We start from the raw sequence: 20,210 nt of genomic DNA, 5'->3' as shown, positions 1-20,210 counted from the left end.
CGGCGCACGGTCGCGAAACGACTTCACCCATTGGCTGAAGCAGCCGAGCGGTACACACGGACGCGTCAACACATTCACGAGTTGATACGTCACGACGCACGCATCCGCCATTTTAATTTGCAAACCAGGGCCGTGAGCACGGATACAAATTGGAGCGTGACTTCCAGTACCCCCGCCCTCGAGTTCTCCAAAGAAATTCGATTCCCGTCGAAAGAATGAATAAAACCACCGTAACTACCGCCTTCGCCGGCACGTTCGTCTACTTTTGTCGTCCGTATTAGTTGGAAGCCGTGGTTTACGTTTGCGCTTTCCTTCGAAAACGGACTCTGCCCGCGTTTTCACCCCGATCGTTTGCCCGAGGGACGGGTCGGAGGGCCTCTCTTTGCCCGGCATCGCAGCGGGTCGTCGACTCTTTCGTCCCATCGGAACACATCGGGAGCAGAAGAAAGAAATACGTTGGCGGTTCGGGTAAATGGAGAAGAGCGGCGAATCCAGGCGGCGCGCGGGGGGCGGGTCGGTAGACACGGCCCTGGTTGCTCGGCACCGGAGGGAGTCGCTTTTCGCACACACGAGCGCTGCTCGGCCAACGGCTCACTCGCCGGCTCAACAAGGACGCGTCGACGTATAGGCCGCCGCCGCGCTACCGTTTCGAGGTGATATATCTGTTATTTATCTTAACGGCGGAAGGCGAGAGCCGATCGAGGAAATGGCCGGAGAGAAGCGCAGCCAGGACCAGGAGGAGTGCCCGCACGAGGAGACGACGATCCTCCTGGACATCGAGGGCACCACCACGAGCATAGGCTTCGTCAAGGTAACAAAGAGCATGGCCGCGAGGCGAGCGCGGACCGCCGGCGAGGCGCCGCATTTCCTCGGGTTTCCTGCGAAACGCCCTCTGATAGTACGGACCGGTGGACGCTTTCTCGGGGCCAGGTTCCTCCTGGAAACCCCGGCGCTCCGATGCTTCGTGGAAGAGGACCCGCGAGGACCTCTCGGGTTCGCCTCGGGTTCGCCTCGGACTCGCCTCGGATTCGCCTCGAATTCGCCTCGGATTCGCCTCGGGTAAGCCTCGGATCCGTCTAGGATCGGCGGAATGGCGCGGGTCCGCGACCTCCTCGCCGGCCAGGCCAGCCCCGAGCGCGCAAGGATTGATCGGCTCGAGGTGGTCGCGCGGCGCGTCGGCGAGATCCGCCGGTCTTCGTCCGCTGCCGAGGGATTCAAGCTCCGTTGGATGCGCGTCACTGGAATTGCGCGCTAACCCGTCCGGATTTTCTCTTCCTTTTTTTTTCCTCTTACGTTTTCACTGGTTTTCGAGTACGCGGGATGTATACGTTGGAAGTTTTCACGAGGGGAAGGCATTCTGCATCAGGTAGAAGGAAAGACCGTCATTTTTTGAAGGGCGTTAACACCTAGGGGGTGGTACTTTCTTTGACAGTGAACGCGGGGAGGTACTCTCCCATTGTTGTGCTCTGTGAATTCGTTTCGAGTAAGGGATGAATTGTGTCCACGCTTTGATAAGTTTCGGCTTGCTTGTCGTTTTCCGTTACCGGCCATTCGCAGGATCTCGAACTTTACACGGTTTAGAGACAATCGCGTCGAGAAACGATCTTCTTGTGCCGTTTCTAATTTCTAAATTCAATAATCATACCTTTTCAAGGAAACTGCCATGCACTTCGATCGATCTTCCTCTATCATGTTTTTTGTCTACCGTATTCAGACATTTTAAGAGTTTGGAGAATTTTTGCAGATATTCTTTCTTCGGTCGATCCGATGCTATGTAATTTGCAGAAAAGACGTATTACTAGAATTGCGATAGGCATTTTTAAATCTGTCATGGTATTTAGCCGATCGTCGTGTTAGGATTTTCTTTCCTGCAGTTAATATAGTTTCCAATTCAAAAAATGTTTTTTTTTTTTTTTTTAACCAAAACAGAGATCTAACAAACGTTAATTTATATTACGTTTTCTCTCGGCCTATGTTATTTTCTTTGTTTTATTGTAGGTCTTCGGAATGTGTTCGCTGTAGGTTAATGGTTTCGTGTTTCTTCTGATACACCTAAGTTGTTTAAATTACATCGTTTGTGAAATCTTTGTTAAAAGTAGTAATGTTAACTTTCAGGAAACCCTTTTTTCATATGCAAGAGATAACGTTAAAAAATATATTGAAGCACACTGGGAGGAGGATGAATTCAAAGCCGATCTTGAAAAACTGAAAGAACAGGTAAATTTAACTATAATAAATAGGTTGATTTATTTTTTTGTGTGACCTTTAATATGTAGCGGATTGAGCTGCTTCGGTACAGGTTTATTAACTTTATGTCATAATAAAGTCTTAGCTTGCATAAATATCTGTTGGTTAATCTACATGCTGTATTTTGACCGTTGTCAAAGTTAACGATAAAGTTGGGTAATAAATAAGCTGTATAATCTTAGCTGTTAACATAAGGTCTAAGATTCGACCAATGGTAGGAGAGATTTCAGACAGCTGGTAGGTTCAGGTTTTGACCTGAGTGTGCCCTTTGTCCTAAAATTCTGCAAGCCAGTCCTTTGCCTCCGACAAAGACTCGGCATGTTCTTCATGAATTTCAAACATACTTTGCAATGTTTTGAATATGCAATTTGAATTTCACTTATCTCCCGTGAAACGAAATTTAGTATCTCGTTTAGATATTGAAGAGTTATTAAAATTCAAAAACTGATTGTGTTTCAGAGTCTAAAGTTTTATTTATGGTTGGACTTTAGGGATTATGTTGTTTCTTTATGCGATGCAAGAATTATTTATCAGTTTATGGAATAAAAATGGCTACCAGGATAAATTTAAATTTACACTATTAAGGTTACAAAGCAGATAATCTTTTTAATATTCCAGGCAGTGAAAGATGAAGAGGAACATGTTGATGGAATTGTGCCTATTATCAGCACCACTAATGAAGAAGAGAGAGAATCTCTGATAAAAAATATTTTATGGCAAATGGACAACGATCGCAAAACTGGTGCACTGAAGCAACTTCAGGGGCACATGTGGCGCGAAGCTTATAAATCTGGCACCATTAAGGGGCAGTGAGTTATTTCATTCATATCTTATCTATTTACACCTTATCAATTGAGGCAGAGATTTTACAGAACATTTTTGTATGACAAGTACCAGTTTTACTAGTTGGTCTAGGATTTGTCATTAAGTAATGTTATAAAAGAATACATTGCCAAACATGGATTGTAAACAGAATAAGTTCCAAAGAAGTACTGACATTTATCGTTTCCCTTCTATTCCATATTAAAGTATCTTCAAATATGTTAAGTAGAAAGTACAAACGTTCTATCTTTTTGTATGGTAAAAGATTTGAAATATTCCATAAAGACCCTTTCTCAGGGTTCTCTTTTCTTCTATTTACGTTCAAATATCCATAGACGTGACTGATAAAACATATTTTATATCCTAATGAGATGATTCATTGAGTTTGTTCAAGTTAATGTACAATGTATACATCTGTTTGCAGAATATTAGTAATATTAACTGCATACTTATATTCATGTCGGCATCAACTACTTCTACGTGAAATGTGTTAAACTTTATCCGTTGTATAACACTTCCAATGTAATGTACATTGTAATTGAAGTTTAGCGTCTGACAAGGGTTAATAAAAGCTAACGACATAACATATTGAACGGTACTACGTGTAATTGAACGTTATTCAACTTTTCATTAATTCAACTGACTCGAACCCGATTAAACATTAGTTAGATACTGGTGTAATGTAATTGATTATGCTTTTATTAGTCCAATTAGTTACACATCGTCAGAAACAATAATATAGGGAGAGAAGCACAGGATAGACTGATAAATCTATCATAGCCTGTCATGTTTCTGATTACTAAGCTGTTAAAATGATTTCCAGTCGGAATAGGTTATCGCTATTAGATTCAATTTGTTACAAATTCCTAAGACGAGGTGAACATTCGCACTATGGGCTCACTTCAAGATATCAGTTTGCCACTTTTGCATGCATACGCATACGAGTATCATTTATAAAAAAAAAAATTATTTGATATAATAATTTTTCCTGGCTGATCACTTTCTCGCGTTCATAGGATTTGACAAGTTAACTGCCTCTGTATCGTGCGCTTAAATACGTAAAGGTACTCCTGAAGAAGTGTTTTCATTTGCGTTTTGTGTCCTCGCGCTTGCGTATAATTGGCAATCCGCGAGCGGGTTTCCGAAGGGGAAACAAGGGGTATTTGTGTACATGCGCGTAAATATTGTACATCGAAGACCAGGTTATGGGCCTTGAGGTAGCCTCGGGTTTGCGCAGTTTCGCCAAGTTGTGTAAAGCACGCAGTTGTTGCACTATATCGAAATCCTTCTTAAAATCGTTTACGATTATATAACATTTCGGGTGTGCGTATATTTCTTCATAGGGCGAGAAACTAGTTTTTTTTATGTGCTATGTAAATTATGCATTTTGCAGAATTTTTGCGGTCCTTCAAAGTGAATTGGAAAGAGAGACAGCCGAGGGAGGACTTATCAAATGAAATACGCGATCAACTTTGTCAGTGATCACGGGTGTGTTATGACACTATAATTTTTGTGTGCATTTTACTGCGTACAAGTTCCTCACAAAATTATCGTATATGTGCAGCAATTGCGTGTCAGTTATAATCCATGCATTGCAAGTGATTTGATGTTATTAATTCTGGAGTACGCGTGGCAGTGTACCCAACAGCCTTTGACTGCATAATAAAGATGTTTGTTTTAGATATGTCGACGTGACAAAATTGATATGCTTAATCAATCGAATGTTTCTTAGTTAAAAAATTGTTCATAAGTTGTTTTCTAATTTGTCAACTTAAGGATATCTTTTAGAAGTAGATATATATTCTATTGCTTGTTTAAACAGTGTTTACGACGATGTACCAAAGGCTCTTCAGCAATGGACGAGTGCCGGACGAAAGGTGTACGTGTACTCGAGTGGCAGTGTCGAAGCACAGAAATTACTTTTTGGGCATTCCGATCATGGAGATTTACTCAAGGTAGCGTAATCTACAATTTAGTAGATAAATGATTATACGAATATATTCGCTATTCGCTGCAAGTTTTTGCAATAGAAAAGATAGCATATTACCGCGAACGCATGATTTATAATATTATTTTATTATTTATTATAAATTCATATGGGTTCTTCCCCTCTTTACAAATGAATTTTCAATCAATCAAATTACATAAAATTGTTTTATTTTTCACGTCATGTTCGAGGCAGGGTATTAATATTTAAAGTATTAAATATGCATTTGACCTATTTTAGACATATGAATTCTCGAGAATATGAATTTTATTCGTCACTAGTTTTGAAGATAACACAGTACCAATGATATTTTTATGCAGCACTTCAGTGGCCACTTTGATACCGAAGTGGGACCGAAGCAGGAAGCAAGTAGCTACAAGAACATTCTGAGCAAAATTGGGGCCGAGCCTTCCAGCGTCCTGTTCTTCACCGATGTCGTGAAAGGTTTGTACCATCTAGAGAAAGTCGTAACAGTAGTTAGTGCTGTTGTTAGTGCATGTTCTTTAACATGCATCCAATGCTATTTCAATTTTCTACTTTTCTTTTCTTTATTTTTCTTTTTTTCTTTCCCTCTCAATAGAGGCTCGAGCTGCCAAGGAAGCTGGCTTGTCAACGATTGTCGTCACACGTGAAGGCAACGCAGCGCTCGCGGAAGAAGACAAAGTGTCATTTACGTGTGTCAAGTCTTTTCTAGACTTATCGTTCCAGACGTCTTCGAAACGTCAGAAATTAGACGCCTCGGCATCGAGTGAGACCGCAGAAACTTCAAGTAAAGTAGCTGCTGGAGATGCCAAGGAATCTCCTGTTGTCTCAGAAGACGTTGAGATGACCGATATCAGCGAGAAGTCAGAAAAGGAAGCAAAATCTAAGGAGGTCATCGAGCCCGAGCAATCAAAGGTTACGGAAACCTCGGAAGTAAAAATAGTCAGCGAAGAGGCCATGGAAATCGACGGGAAAGCCGTCCTCGGCAAAAAACAAGACTCAACCGTGAAGAGCCAGGAAATCGAAAAGGAGGTTGCAGCCGCAAAGGCCGAGGACAAAATCGCCGAGATTAAAGAACCCGGAAAAGTCGAAAAGGTTGATAAAACTCTAACGAAACCTGGAACTCGTGAAAAGGATGAATCCGCGACCAAATCATCCACGGATGTAACGAAGAAATCCGTGCCAGAGGAAGCGAGCACTGTGTGCGAAAAGAAGCCCTCGCTCGAGAAAAAAGTCAACGAGACCATGGACACGAGCTCGCACGATTCTTCTGAAACGAAGCCCGAAAAGTCAACGGTTGCGACGGAGAATAAGACTGACGAGAGCCCGAAGATTTTGGAATCCACAAAGGCGGAACCCAAAACGGAGACTGAGACGCAGCGCGTCGCATCTAAGGAAAAATCCGAGGAGTCGGCTAAATCGACGGAAGTTGTCGATAAGGTCGCGGAAGCCCCCGCGGAAAAGGAGCCGACAGGGTCAGCCGAAGTCAAACCTACTCCAGAAGTGAAAGAAACGACAGGGGAGATAACCGAGGGGTCCCCGAAACCGGAGATCGCCAAGAATGCCAAGAATGCCAAGACGGAAGCCGCGAAATCCGAATCCATAAAACCCGAGGCCGCGAAAACGGACAAAGTCAAAGAGAACGGCATGCCCGTAGAGGCACAAAAGGCGGAGAAATCCGAAAAGTCGGAAAAGGAGAAGGCTCCGACGATACCGGAGGCGGAGAAGGACAGCAGGAAATCGGAAGCCAAGGGCGAGGAGCAGGCCAAGTCGGAAGTGGGGGCCGTTCCCGAGAAGAAGGAACCGGAAGCGAAGGAGATCGTCCCGACAGAATGCACGGACGCCAAGGAGGAGAAGGTCGAGGCCAAGGGTCAGGACAAAAAGGAGGAGCCGGAAGAGAAGGCCCAGGAGACGAAGGAAGCGGCCGCGTCGGAAGCCGCCGAGACGGGAACAAAGGAGACCAAGTTGAACGGATCAAAGGAGAACGGGGAGGCCGTCGCTGCCTCGGCAGCAGCCGACCAGCCCCACTCGAATGGACTGAACGACGAGGCATCCAGCGCGAAAGTGTCCGAAGTCAGCGCGGCGCAAAACGGCGAGCCCGAGAGTTCCTCCGACGTCAGTACGGAAAGCATTAAGGTTAAGAAAGTCGTCGACTCGACGATCGCCGACGGAGCGGGCGAGCCCGACGTCGTCACCCCGGTAGTCGTAGCCGCGACGTCCTAATCTCGTTCTTATACCGTTTAAGGAGTCCTTCATACATAACCCCAACTCCCCCAATACTTATCTTAAAGTATAAACTAAAACGTTGTCTCCCCACACCTTGCATCGACCGAGTACGACGTTCAAGCATGCCGCGGTTACTCCTCGCTGACGTAGCTCATAGATATCTAACGTTCCTTCGATGAAGAAACGCGACGGATCGTTGAAAAACCAATACCAGACTTTTTAGCAGACTCCCGGGGGTGTACGATATCGGCGGGTTTTTCATTCCCGGTTTTTCTTCTCCTTTCAGAAAATCTACCCTCTTTCATAATCGATGAGGTTGTAAGACTTCGCCTCTGGATATAAGCGCGAGTATTATTTTGCGAAATTGGGTGAACTTCTTGACGGGAAAGAGAGAATCTGGATTGAAGATTAATCGATAATGCGTATACTTCCTGGAGATGTTTTAAACGTGAGTCGTATCATAGACTGAACGTAAAGTAGAGACATCTAATCCAGTGAAGATTTAACGGCAATGTGACTTTAACGATGGGTGGTCCGTGAGTGAGACTTTCCATTTTTTTTTTTTTTTTTTCTTTAATAGTGACATCGATTCCCTCACGGAGTGTTTTTCTTGATTTAGAAGGAATGACCACGCAGTGGGTACAAATTCTCTGCCAAATGACTCGATTCTCTGGAGTAGGGGCACCTTTATATGTTAAAGCAAAATATGATTCGGTTACCTCAGAAACATTATTCTAACTCGATCCTACATGACTACGATTGCAAAACTGTCCTCTACGGAGAGGAAAGCTTTCCTGGCCGAAAATCCTTTTTTCAATAAGTATACAAATGTAGGAAAATGGATGAATACTTGACAATACGATCACCCGACAAAATGAATTTATAAATAATCCAAGAACTTCATTTACTCTAGCTTAAAATTTTAGTCGTACTTTACGACCCGAGTTTTGAGTTCATTTCTGTTTTAATCCGTAACTATTTGTTTGTGTTAAGATTTTATAAATCTGCAGATAGATCCTGTCAGGAATAATGATGTAATTAATCTTATAGAATAATAGACAACAAAGATTCTTAGTTCAAAGAGGGAAATTAGGTTTAGATGTGATGCATCGCAACGTTATCACCAAAATTGTTTATTTGGATAAAAATATTTTTTTACAGTATTACTAGTCGTACTATATATTTATTAAAAATAGTTATTAGTTGAAAGTGGAAGTAGCAGTGAAATTTTGATCGTGACAAATTCTCAGACGAAATGTTGGTTCACGTTATCACCAAATTAGATGTCTTTACTTTTACAGTGCTTTGATAAGATTCAACTACCATCGCGGGGATCAAAGTAGACTTCATCGTAACGTTCCAATGGATCTTTACTAATGAAACCTTTGTTCGGATTTTGTTGTTCATTTTTTTCATCGTAAATGAAGATGTCGCGTCACACAGTCGAGTACCACGTCGTAGCTCTTAATGCCGCGTTTAGGTGGAGATGCCCCTTTCGCTATTTCGTGACTTCATTTTTTTTTTTTTTTTTTTTATTAATTGTTCCCTCCTTTATTATTTCACTCCAGTTCCTTATCTCGGAAGCTTCGAAACGCTTTTTGTTCGTACGGTTATTTACGTTTTTTAAGTGCGCGCGCGATAAGCGCGGGTCTAAGAACCTCCGAGCTTGCCAACTCTCGGGAAAGGATATAAGTTTCTTCTCCCTTAGCCTGCAACGTTTATTACATTTTACATTTCACGTGTCGGGCGGTTTCTTTATTTTTTATTATTATTTTTTTAATTTTTTATCTTTTTTTTTTTTAATAATGACTCGACGAGGCGTTGGATGCGCTACGTAAAACAGGTAGTCTAGGCAAGCTCATCGTAATTGGGAGTACGCTATATGAATGGAATATACTCTGTGCCAAATGAATTTCACATGTCTTGTCTGTCACTTTCCGAAACTTGGGCCGTTGGTGTCATTCGTGCTTTCGATTAATCTTTCCTTCCTGCCCCCCCCCCCCTGCCTCTCCCGTTTTAATATTAACGCGACGAGCGTGCGACAAAGGACGTTTTTAAGACTGATCGAATGACTTGGAACGGAGTCGCTGGCTACAGATCGAAAGGTATCCCTTTAGGATCGGTGCACTGTACTTAAAAGTCTGGGGTCCTGGAACTAACGGGGCAGTCCTGTGCTTACTTCTTCATGCGTCGATAGAGTATTTTTCATTCGTCGCACGTCCGTGATTTGCAGAATCATCTTCGCGTTTCCAGGCAGGGATCTTTCGACGTCTGTCGAGTCGTTTCGCCGATATTTTTCTCGGTAGTTTTCGAGTCACGCGGTGCATTCGATTAACCCTTCCGCTGCTGCAGGCCTTTACGTATACTCGGGTATTGCGGACATTGTCGATATCTGCTTCAGTAATCTCGACGCGTTTGTCCGTTCCATAATTCGCGAACCGAATTATCGGATTTATTATTTCGGAAAGTACTACAAGTTTTCATTCGCGATCTGGCACTTGCTCGCCTAGAAAAGGCGTTCACTTGACAATGTATCGGGAATTTTTCAAATATTCAAATGTCTTTCTATGAGAGCGTTAAGTAAAAATCACTTTCCACGTGAACGAGCGCGTTAACGGTTCCACTCGAAGAGTATCGAAATTGGAGTCCCAATTTCTGAGCAACAAAGGTACGGTCGTTGGTCTTGCCGTGGCGAAAGGGTTATGGATCTTCGGATCATCGCGCGGGGTAGGGTCCTGGTCAAATTGATGAAGGTCGTCAGGGACTGTAAGCGCTTACAGTGACTGTTCAGGGAAGATGCAGCAATTTCACTGACACTCAATCATGCTTTCCTCGATTCTTACCCGACGGATCTACGCTGACCGGAGCACGCGACAGTAGACCCCAAGATTGTCGATTCGACTTAGCGCGACATTGGATGACACTCGAAGAGGCTGGGACAGAAAAGATGTAAGCTACGCGCGATACTTGTATCCTTTTCGCAGCGGGCCATTTAATCGGGGCCATCCACGATACATTTTGTGCTCCCGAAGAGCCCGGAGGGATTCGAACGAAAGAATAATTTGTAAATCTCGACGATAAGGGGAAAGATCGGATACAGACGCTGAACTTGACTCTCACGGCCCCGGGCTCAAACGAATCAGGAGCTGCGACGAAAGAGAGAGTCCCAGGGGGTATTTGCGAGGCCTCGCGTCGAGAAAGCATTTGTCGGGGAACGCGGGGCTTGACGAGGAGAGAACGCAAATCCCCTCCGTTCAGTCAACGCGGCGCGTCGGTTCGGTTCGTGGCAGAGCAGCCTTTTAACGTCCTACGCAGCAGTTGTAAATCGCCAAGTTCAAAGGTTTCACATTATTTATTTATTACTTTCGACGGCAAAATTGACTGTGATTTTACGATATTATGGTAGAGATGGTAGACATAGAGGGCCAGTAAACTGGTCCGTTTGTGTCGCGGTGTGGTAGCGATCGGTCGACATTTACCGGTGCGTCTCGCATTGCCGCGGCGGAATCGTAAACTCGACGATTTTTCCCTCGAATTGGTACCCTCTTTGAGCGTTTGCCGGCGACTGCGTCTCCCCGATGTGGAGGAGAGAAAGAAGTCGCGTCCAAACCCTTTTGTCATTTAGGGCTCTAACGACCTCCGGCACTCGGGTTACTTCCATTTTGGCATTTGGCCCGGTTCGTCTCGACCCTTGGCTCGTTCGCTGTCATACGCTTTTAGTCGGTAACCGTTATTGCACTCGGCGATATTTCAAGGAAGTCATTGTTTGTAAGGTTTGGACGATACGCTTACCAATTGCCGAGCGACGGGAAATGAGCATTTTTTTCGCTTCGTAGTGGTCGCCGCGTGACGGACCGTTCACTCGATGCATTTTCTTTTGCGAGCTTGAAAAAGGTTCCTTGAAAGTACGATCCTTCCGGAACAACGAACTCGAGTCGTTTGATGGTTAAGCGGATTATATTCCAGTTTTGAATTCATTTTGGGGAGAATATTAAGTAGAAAAGAGTAGGACAAGTTACGATGAATTTCCGACAGACCGTTAAATTATGTTTTTCTATTATCTTTCCATTTTACGTAGTATGCAACAGCTGGAGACCGGAAATCGCTTTCCAAATTCCAACTCGAAGACGTAGCATTACGCGTTACAGAGAGTTCCCTACTTCTTTGTTAGGTTGCCCATTTTTATCTTCCTCGAAATCGAGAGAGTAGTTATCGTAATATCACCCCTGTCGATCGTCTAGGTCGGTCCCGGTTAGTCATTCGCGGAAGATCCTTCCAGCCCCTGGAATAACTCGAATCGTTCCATCTACGTTAACTTGACCCTTTCCGTAAATTTCATCGAGAGCGTCCGAAGCACCCTTGAGATTAAGTGCCGATCCCCGCACCGAGCACCGATAGAAGAGGTGGCTGAATTAGTTGGTATTTTTATAGCGCCCCAAACGCGAGACCGTTTTCTAGTACCGCTACACGTAGAACGGGTGAGGTTTGTTTGGATATTTATGGGTCGATGTGTATATCCGTTCGACCTCGAGTCGACCTCGAGTCGACCTCGAGTCGACGTCGGCAGAGTCGAAAGACTTGAGAATACTTTTGTAGTTCAAGGAAGGTGTTATCGAATCGACAACGAGTCGAGTATCGTCCATTTTCTTTCCGACCACTCCGACTGCTCGTCGGTACGACGCTTTTCGCTTTCGCGACACGGTTACGGTTATGGACCGCGTATTCGGGTCGTCCATCTTCTCCGAGAGCGTTTTCGCCAAGTGGATAGGGGTATCTTCTTCTTTGCCTCGTCGGATTCCGTATCCAGTGAACATTCCCTCGATGACGACCGATTGACTTCGGTATAGACTGACACGCTTATCGACTGCAACGTGCAACGACACCGAGCGTGAGGTGGCGATGCGACTTGGCGTTCCTCTCGGCTGACTTTTTCACGACATCGCCTCTCGAATCATCATCCATATCTATCGTTCATCCTACCGTTTGTGTCAATGGTCGGAGATCGCCGAGTCGACATCGCGATGACACGCCGACTGGCGTTGACTGACTATTGTAAGTTACACGTTCCTTGACTGGCGCAGGTTCACCATTAACTACTTATTACTTGACTAGTTCTTTAAGTTCTTAAACGCATTTAATGAAACGTTTATAAGTTGTATACGAACGTTTCTCCCTCTTCTTTTTTTACATCTTATCGCGAGGGTAAACCAGTCTACTACGAATTGTCGAACTTCTTTCTGACGAGTCAGTGAAATACTCGGAACGTTCGATTGAGTTCCGTCTTGATATACGATAACTTCTAAAGGATTACCGATACCTTTGCCGATACTTTGTCGCGGTCGAGTCGTTTCGAATTCGCGGATTCGTTTTCGCCCTCCTGTTTTCTAACGATTTCGACGCGTTTGCTCGATACATCGGCATCGAAAGACTGTCCCTACGAGAGGATGCCAAAAAGAATTTTTGTAGATTTGTAATCGCAAACTCCATTGGTATCGATCGACTCCAAACGATTTAGCGTTAGTCCCAATCGTACGAAAGCGCGACGTTCCCCCTGGATGGGGGGTAGTTTTCCTCGACGTCGTAATCGATGTTATCATTTAACGGCACGATGACGTCGGACCTACGATCGAGTTATCGGCAAATTCATTTTAATCGCCCGTTGTGATTTTATACGATCATTTGTAGGATTGTCGTAATTATCCGGTAAATTATAAAAGTAAATAACTATCACTGTGACTAGATGTTAAAGCCAGACATAATAAATTGATTATACCGATAAAGACCAAGGATTATGATTACGAATTGCATCTCGAGTGATCCAGCGTTGTCTCCTGGTGGAACGGGAACGTACCGTTCTTCTCGGATCTCTTTTAAAAGACCTTTGGAAAGAGTGCATCGCGTCAAGGGCAGAAGATTGAAGAGTGGACCGTAATCTCGGAAATCTCGTCGTCGGTGTCGATGGTCCCCGGACGGTCGAATAACGCGGCAGCACCGAGGTGCTCCGTCTCACCGAAAAGGGCGATATCCTTTAACTCTGTAAAGCGAAAAGACTGTCCCCTTGTCTCCGTAGTGGTAGTAAACGTCAGTACCGATTACTCGATAATCATAGAACCCTCGGCGTCGCTAATCTAGCGCGTTAACATCAAAGAGACACGTCTAGCATACTGTTTCCGACCGGGGGATTTACGACGTAACTACTAGTTAGCGTTAAGTCTTCGGTGCTGCTTGTAATACATGCCGCTATCGACATTATCAAGAAGACGAAGGTATTAAACGTCGGAAATGAATTGAACCGAACCGTAGACTTTGCGTCCGTCGAATGCCCGCTCCGTCGGATGCGTCCGTCGGGTCCTGCCACGAGAGAGACGTATCGTTGGGATTCCTGTCGGATTGCAAGCGAGTTCTGGACCGGCGCGTCCGCCTGCACGTCCTGGTGGACAGAGATCGAAACGCCTGGCCATCTTCGGAAACCTTAAGGGGGTTCGAGAGGGTCGATTCGGGGTAGACCGAACGTACGTCGAAGCTCTGCAGGCTTCGAGCGTCCCGAAACGCGTTATGGTCTCCCCCAAGGAAGAAGGATCGTTTCGGGGTTCTATAGGATGTGCACTTAACCTTGTGCTTCTTTCCAAAGAGGAACTCGGGGGCGGGGGGCGTGGTTCGTTTGAATTCGACTCGGTTCATAAACGTCTGTCCACCGGGCTGTGAATTTAAGCGGAGAAATCGTTTATCCGGTTTTTGCATTTACGAGTCAAAGGTTTTTGGCGCACTTAGTCGGGCGACGGCGGATCGTAAGGTCGTTGATCGGCTCCGAGTGAGACACATCGTAGATATTAAGGGAGAAGCATACGTTAACGCGTGTACGACAACTTTATGTTTAATTACAAGACTTAACCGCATACATAGGTTGTAAGGGTGTACTCTTTACGTCAATCGATAGTATTGCGATCGTATTTTGTAAGACTAGTTGTTAACGAAACTGTATTCCTATCGATAGTTCTGGTTTTTCAATTTTTCTATTATTTACAACATATTTCGTCTGCTCTGCACTGCCTATGTCATACACGCTCCGCTGTCCGTTATAATACACGTAGTCGTAAGATTGTATTCCTGTACGCCCTTTTTACGATTCTTTTCGTTAAGACGCTTCGAAATCATATTTTTGTCGTTAACGTTTATTTCCCTCGTTTTCGAAACCTGGGAATATGCTTTCAAGTGTCTATAATGGTGAAATATCACATTTGTGACACACGCACGCGCTCACGCACGTGTGTCATCTGTCACATGTATAATATCCGTGAAGTAACAAACCGTTCGGCGTGATCAAGTAAAGTGCAGGACGAGTATGTAATTAGTAAAGAAAAATTTTGAAAATAATCGCTCGACTACCCTGCTGAATATTTTTTATAGAAACCAATGGAAAATATGCCGTCCGGAGAATCGTTGCTCTGTGTTCAATAGTTTTGCTTTCGACTTGTAGATTTACACCGGATACGTGTGTATAAGAAGACAAGGTGGCACGATTACTATTAATTGCCTTTTTTTTTGTCATTCCCAGCTGCGTTGATTCGTGCCTTGCCTACGAATACGGTAAACAGAAAATAACTTCAATTCAGAAATAATTTCTCCTACAGTCTGAAGAATTTAATTATCCTAGTATACCACTTTAGTTCCAGTTTTATCGAGTATCGCCATTTTTTCCATTATTTATTACATTAATCAGGTATCACCGTGAAGAAATAATACAGAGGGATACGATAACAAAAATATATTTTCACACAATATTATATTAAACATTTAACGGTGATACGATCCCTTGCTGTAAAAGAACTTATTTATCCTTCTATCACTAGCCGAGTTTTTGCAGAAAACTTGAATAGATCTAATACTACATCTTATAAGATATAATCACATTTTAAGTTCCTGGCGAATCATGATGGCTAATACGGAGCAGAAAGTAAAAAGAAGGATTTCCATCAGCATGTTGTTTTTCTGCTCTGCACGTGGTCGTACGGTAAGTACCGACCATACCAGCTAAACAACTTCCTCCTCGGTTGCAATCGTTGGCACTGCTATAACAAGATCATCCGTCACTTTAACGTCATTTAGCGGCAGAAAAGTGACGGACCGAGAGTCATAGGTGGTCGACGAGCCAGCTTCCACGCTGCCTCTCTTGGGGTCCACTCCGTGTACTTTGCCTTTCCCGGTGTCACGTATGTGGTTTCGATCATGAATCTTCATATGTTTAATCATGTCCCCTCTTTGGGCAAACGGACGACTACAGATCTCGCAAGGGTACGGTCGTTCGCCAGTATGCGTCTTTTTGTGAACAGTTAGCGTGTACAATCGTTTGAAACGTCGCCCGCAATATGAGCAGACGTACGGCCGGTCTTCGGTATGGATGCTTGCAAAATGTTGCTTCATAGTTACATCGGAACGGAAAGTTTTCGAACACTCCGGACACGGGAACGGCCTTTCCCCGGTATGCACCCGTTCGTGTATTCGCCATTGGTGTAGAGTAGGAAATCGTTTCTTGCATATTTCACAAATGAAGAGCCTCGTACCTACCTTTCCCCCATACGCGTTCTCTGCCACAGGTATCGCGATTACGTGTTTCTTTTTGTGTTGATTGAGATTTCCACTTCTGTTGAACCGAGCACCGCATACGTCACATATGTGAGTCTTTGTATTCGAATGAGAGAGCATATGTTGCGACAGGAGTGATTTTGCATGGAACTTCTTTTCACACGCGTTACACTCGAATCTCTTCTCCCGAATGTGCGTTGCCCTGTGATGGTTCAGCAGACCATTTGTCTTGAAGGCTTTTCCACACTCGCTGCACAGGAAGGGTCGTTCTTCCGCATGTGTCGCTAAATGAGTCCTCAGGCTTGCCATCGAAGCTAAGAACTTTCCACATCGATTGCACAAGAATGCATCCTTTCCATGATTCTTTCGATGTACCTTCAGTCGATTTTCTGTCGGAAAGACTTCGTTGCATCTATTGCAGTGATATGATTTTACCTTTCTGAGATGACTTATCATATGTCGTTTATAACTGTTACCGAAAACAAACGTGTCGTTGCACACATGACATCGATAAGATTTCTTGGTAAAATGTAGGCCTTTGTGAATTATAAATCGAATTTTACGAGTAAAAAATCTTCCACAGTACTCGCATGTATTACCAGTTGGGTTTAAATGGGAATTCAAGTGCAGCTGATGTGCTTGTTTTGACGGAAATGCGATAAGACATTGTGAACATTTAAATTTTGTCTGTTTTATTACTTTAGGAACCAGTCTTGTCTCGACTGAAAATAATTTGGCCATATTCGAACCCTGATCCGCGTGATTCATTTTACAATGCTTTATCATAAGACTTTTGTCGACGAATCCTTCATTACAATGCAAGCACTGAAAAACTATCAGTTCATTGAATTGCGGAACGATGGAACGATTAGACTTCTTCTTTCGCTTGACTTCTGTTCCTTTGTTAATTCGTTCAATTTTCTGTGAACTCGTATTTGTCATATTTGACGTAAATATTTCATGAGCACCTTGTAGTCCTATCCAGTTTTCTTTGGTTATTAAAAGGGGATCAAACGTTCCTCTGCCAACAGAAGGTAAAGAACCGTATTACAAATATGTCTCCAATGTCCAAAATGCAAATTACTTACATCTCATTATTCATTAAATCATTCGATGAATAGTTTTCATAAGCGACGCCATTCTTCATTTCTTTTTCTTTTTCGGTTTGAGAGTGGACTTGTTTTTGTACGATATTGCAAGCATTGTTGGTATTATAAAAAACCACGCGTGACTCATTAATTGTAGTCAAAGGTTCAGATTTGCATTCATTAGCAATCAATGATTCACCTTCAAGGCCCTAATAAGAATATTTAATTTTAAGAATTATAAACTACTAGAACTTACGAGTAATGTAGTAGATAAAAAAAAGGTTTGTATTAACGTAAATTACATGTGATACAGTAGTCAATGCAGATTTAACATCATTTATTATGTTACTTTCCCTGAGTAACATTCTTAATTTTTTATCTGCTTCTTTGAATCGTTGAATCATTGTTTCACACATTGCTAGCTTTTCTGCACAGGATTCACATGCATCTTCTGGTAAACCGTCGTTCTTATATGCCTGAATCATCAAAGTTTATATAATAGAATCGTGAACCCTAAACTCTGTTTAAAAAGTTAATTGTACCCTTTCAATTATTAATGGGATGTTAGTATTTATGGTCCATGTTTGCAAGAGAAAGAGTCATGTTACATCTACATTTTATATCCAATTAATAATATTTACCATTCTTGGCAATAATCTATTGATTTTAATGTCAAGGCGGGAACTGTAAATACAATTAAGCATGTCAAGTGGTACAAGAGTTGCACATAAACGACATAGCTTATGGATCTTTTGTCCGTCTTCCTTAATATCAAGGTCATCGACTCTCAAAGATATCGTTAAGTCTTCCTCGTCGCTTATGGAATTTGAAACCTATTATATAAATATAAGTAACTGATTATATAGCACCATTGGTATTTAATCCGATGTATTGAAGCAAATCATGAGACTTACAATTCTTGGAATGTATTTGTATTCACGGTTGTATCTTCTTTCTGTACTTTCATTTTGCACATTGACCAGTACATTGCTCTTCGAGCTCGTTAGATCTTTGGTATTATTTTTTCGTTTTAGTATATCAGATCGTTCGATCGTATGTCCTTTAAAATTGTTTCTGAAAATTGTAGGAATTGGATAGCATTTTTAATAAACTCATTTTTACGCTGAGGATTTATAAACCAATAGTCCTCAAAATGCTCTGCGTACAACACATATCGAACAAGTGCTTTTACATTTTTATTTACAATGTCGTGCCTGTTACATGCTTCAGTCCAAGTCTTTGAACTACAAAATGTAAATTTCTAAGCATGACGAGTATATCAGACACAACTCAGTAATACTAATCAGAAAACTATTGACATAATCTTTGTGCGATCTATGAACGTACAGAACTTACAATATTTCATCTTTAGGAAAGCTGAAAAATGTTACACCGGGTGTAGAGGCTTCCATATTGAAACATGTTCTTGCAGCACACTTTTTAAGGGACATTTTATGCTGAACACGTCCACCTTTCTTTTCAATGAAAAAAATAACATCGAACGCTGGCAAACATAGTTGAATTTACGAGTGCACACGTAGGGTTAGATTAGGCTACGTGAGGTTAGATCATAAAGATAATATTAAAAGGAGGGAATGTATGGCAGAGATGAGTTGGGGGATTGCTCACGGGCAGGATCGTGCGATCGCATCCTGTGCTGCCCTCTGGTTTCGTACGTTAGCTTTCACTGTTTTTTGCCCCCAAGGGCGGCGCAACGAATTTCTGGTAGGAGCTCGCGCACTCGCGGTGGCGGTACCATCTACCCCGTCGCCGTTAGTGGCTCACGTACTCGTGATGNCGAGTACGTGAGCCACTAACGGCGACGGGGTAGATGGTACCGCCACCGCGAGTGCGCGAGCTCCTACCAGAAATTCGTTGCGCCGCCCTTGGGGGCAAAAAACGGTGAAAGCTAACGTACGAAACCAGAGGGCAGCACAGGATGCGATCGCACGATCCTGCCCGTGAGCAATCTCCCAACTCATCTCTGCAGAGCTTTTCGCTATTTCAATCTTTTCCTGGTTCGATAAATATTTTCATCAACTTAAATATAAATTGTAAATTTTTGCTGAAAGTTAATTCTTATTTAGGGAACGTTTGACTCAACACCAGAAGTTACTGTAATTGGTATACCATTTTTTGATCGTGTTGTTACATAATTTCGATTTTAAGTTTAGACCAAGTACGACTATGGTATTTCAAAGTGCATTAGCGGAAATAAAATATAAGAGACCATCGACAAAATAAGCTGGGAACGTTCTCAAACAGTGTTCTAATATAATATTAAACTGAAATTGCACTAGAGTTAACTATTGGTTTTTAATATTTCTCTCATTTCTAATACTGGTAGAAGATAAATGTGACGTTCTGTTACAGGAAACAATGTCCATTCAAATATCACCTGCTCTTCATACACCTCTTACGGATCTAGGTGGTGGGATGATACACGCTCAAAATGGTTCATGTGCCATATTTGAACAAAATGTGCTCAGGTGCTTTGACGCTTATGGGTTTAAACTCGCACCAAAAAAATGTCCAGATATGTTTGATGATTTACATGAATGCATTTATAAAGGTAAACAGTTACGACGAATAGAGTTAATGACAAAAGAACGAAATCGACAAATTAAAGGAGGCGAACTTCAGGGTTCTGATAAATATATTCCTAGTATTGGGATAGACGGACTTTAATCTGTTTTAAGTAATCGTCAGGTACAATTTGTGAATTAGAATATCGATGTACCTTTTAGAGGATCAGTAAAGTACTTTGAACTTACTTGTACCGTAAAAGTTAATTTCAATGATGCTCAATCGTCCCGTATAATTAAAGAAAGGAATCGAGCAAACGTAACGATACTCCTGTAGCACTGCAATGTATTAAAGTTATTGAACAGTTTTTTGTAATGGCAAGGGGCCTAAAATGTAAACCCAAAACAACGCTTAATTGTACAAGTGATACGATTTTGGTAAATTCGATCGTACCTTTTAACCGTAAACGTTCGAACGACGAGGTGCTTATGCCATTTCTTTTAAGAAGGGTATCCACCGATCAATAGATTAATACTTAAGTCGATGCAATGGTAGAGAATTCTGGCAAAGTTACGCATAAGTAACGGTACGACTGTCGGTTCCCCTGTTGCTTTTTGGTTCATCTCGGGTTAGTAGATACAGGATAACGTCATGGTTAACAAGAAACGACGATTTGGATAAAATTAGGAGTCGAGGGCTTATAATAACGTTTTATCAGCCTCTGGTTTTACCGACGTCTCGGTATTTAA

At 42.8% G+C, this 20,210-nt stretch overlaps 3 protein-coding genes across 3 annotated transcripts; 2 read left to right on the top strand and 1 right to left on the bottom strand.

The window, feature by feature from the left end:
- Nucleotides 1-600: 600 nt before the first annotated feature.
- Nucleotides 601-13,044, top strand: LOC105695295 (enolase-phosphatase E1). The gene is made up of 6 exons (XM_012416740.2): nt 601-811; nt 2,116-2,217; nt 2,866-3,056; nt 4,892-5,024; nt 5,377-5,500; nt 5,637-13,044. Exons 1-6 carry the CDS (start codon nt 707-709, stop codon nt 7,259-7,261), a joined length of 2,280 nt encoding a protein of 759 aa, XP_012272163.1. The 5' UTR covers nt 601-706; the 3' UTR covers nt 7,262-13,044.
- A 1,970-nt stretch (nt 13,045-15,014) lies between these two features.
- LOC105695294 (zinc finger protein 568) lies at nt 15,015-18,526 on the bottom strand. Its single transcript, XM_012416739.2, has 6 exons — nt 18,292-18,526; nt 17,850-18,009; nt 17,577-17,768; nt 17,238-17,411; nt 16,936-17,144; nt 15,015-16,868 (listed from the first exon to the last, which is right to left on the bottom strand). The coding sequence occupies exons 1-6, from the start codon at nt 18,384-18,386 to the stop codon at nt 15,296-15,298; spliced, it is 2,403 nt and encodes an 800-aa protein (XP_012272162.1). The 5' UTR covers nt 18,387-18,526; the 3' UTR covers nt 15,015-15,295.
- A 358-nt stretch (nt 18,527-18,884) lies between these two features.
- On the top strand, nt 18,885-19,708 carry LOC105695239. The gene is made up of 3 exons (XM_012416611.1): nt 18,885-18,953; nt 19,023-19,052; nt 19,309-19,708. The coding sequence occupies exon 3, from the start codon at nt 19,315-19,317 to the stop codon at nt 19,621-19,623; it is 309 nt and encodes a 102-aa protein (XP_012272034.1). The 5' UTR covers nt 18,885-18,953; nt 19,023-19,052; nt 19,309-19,314; the 3' UTR covers nt 19,624-19,708.
- The last annotated feature ends 502 nt before the right edge of the window (nt 19,709-20,210 follow it).

The sequence above is a fragment of the Orussus abietinus genome, unplaced genomic scaffold (genome assembly GCF_000612105.2).
Source record: "Orussus abietinus isolate OABI.00-Male unplaced genomic scaffold, Oabi_2.0 scaffold47, whole genome shotgun sequence".
Classification (NCBI taxonomy): domain Eukaryota; kingdom Metazoa; phylum Arthropoda; class Insecta; order Hymenoptera; family Orussidae; genus Orussus; species Orussus abietinus.
The sequence above is the reverse complement of the archived record's forward strand: the minus strand, read 5'-3'. Positions and strand labels throughout refer to the sequence as shown.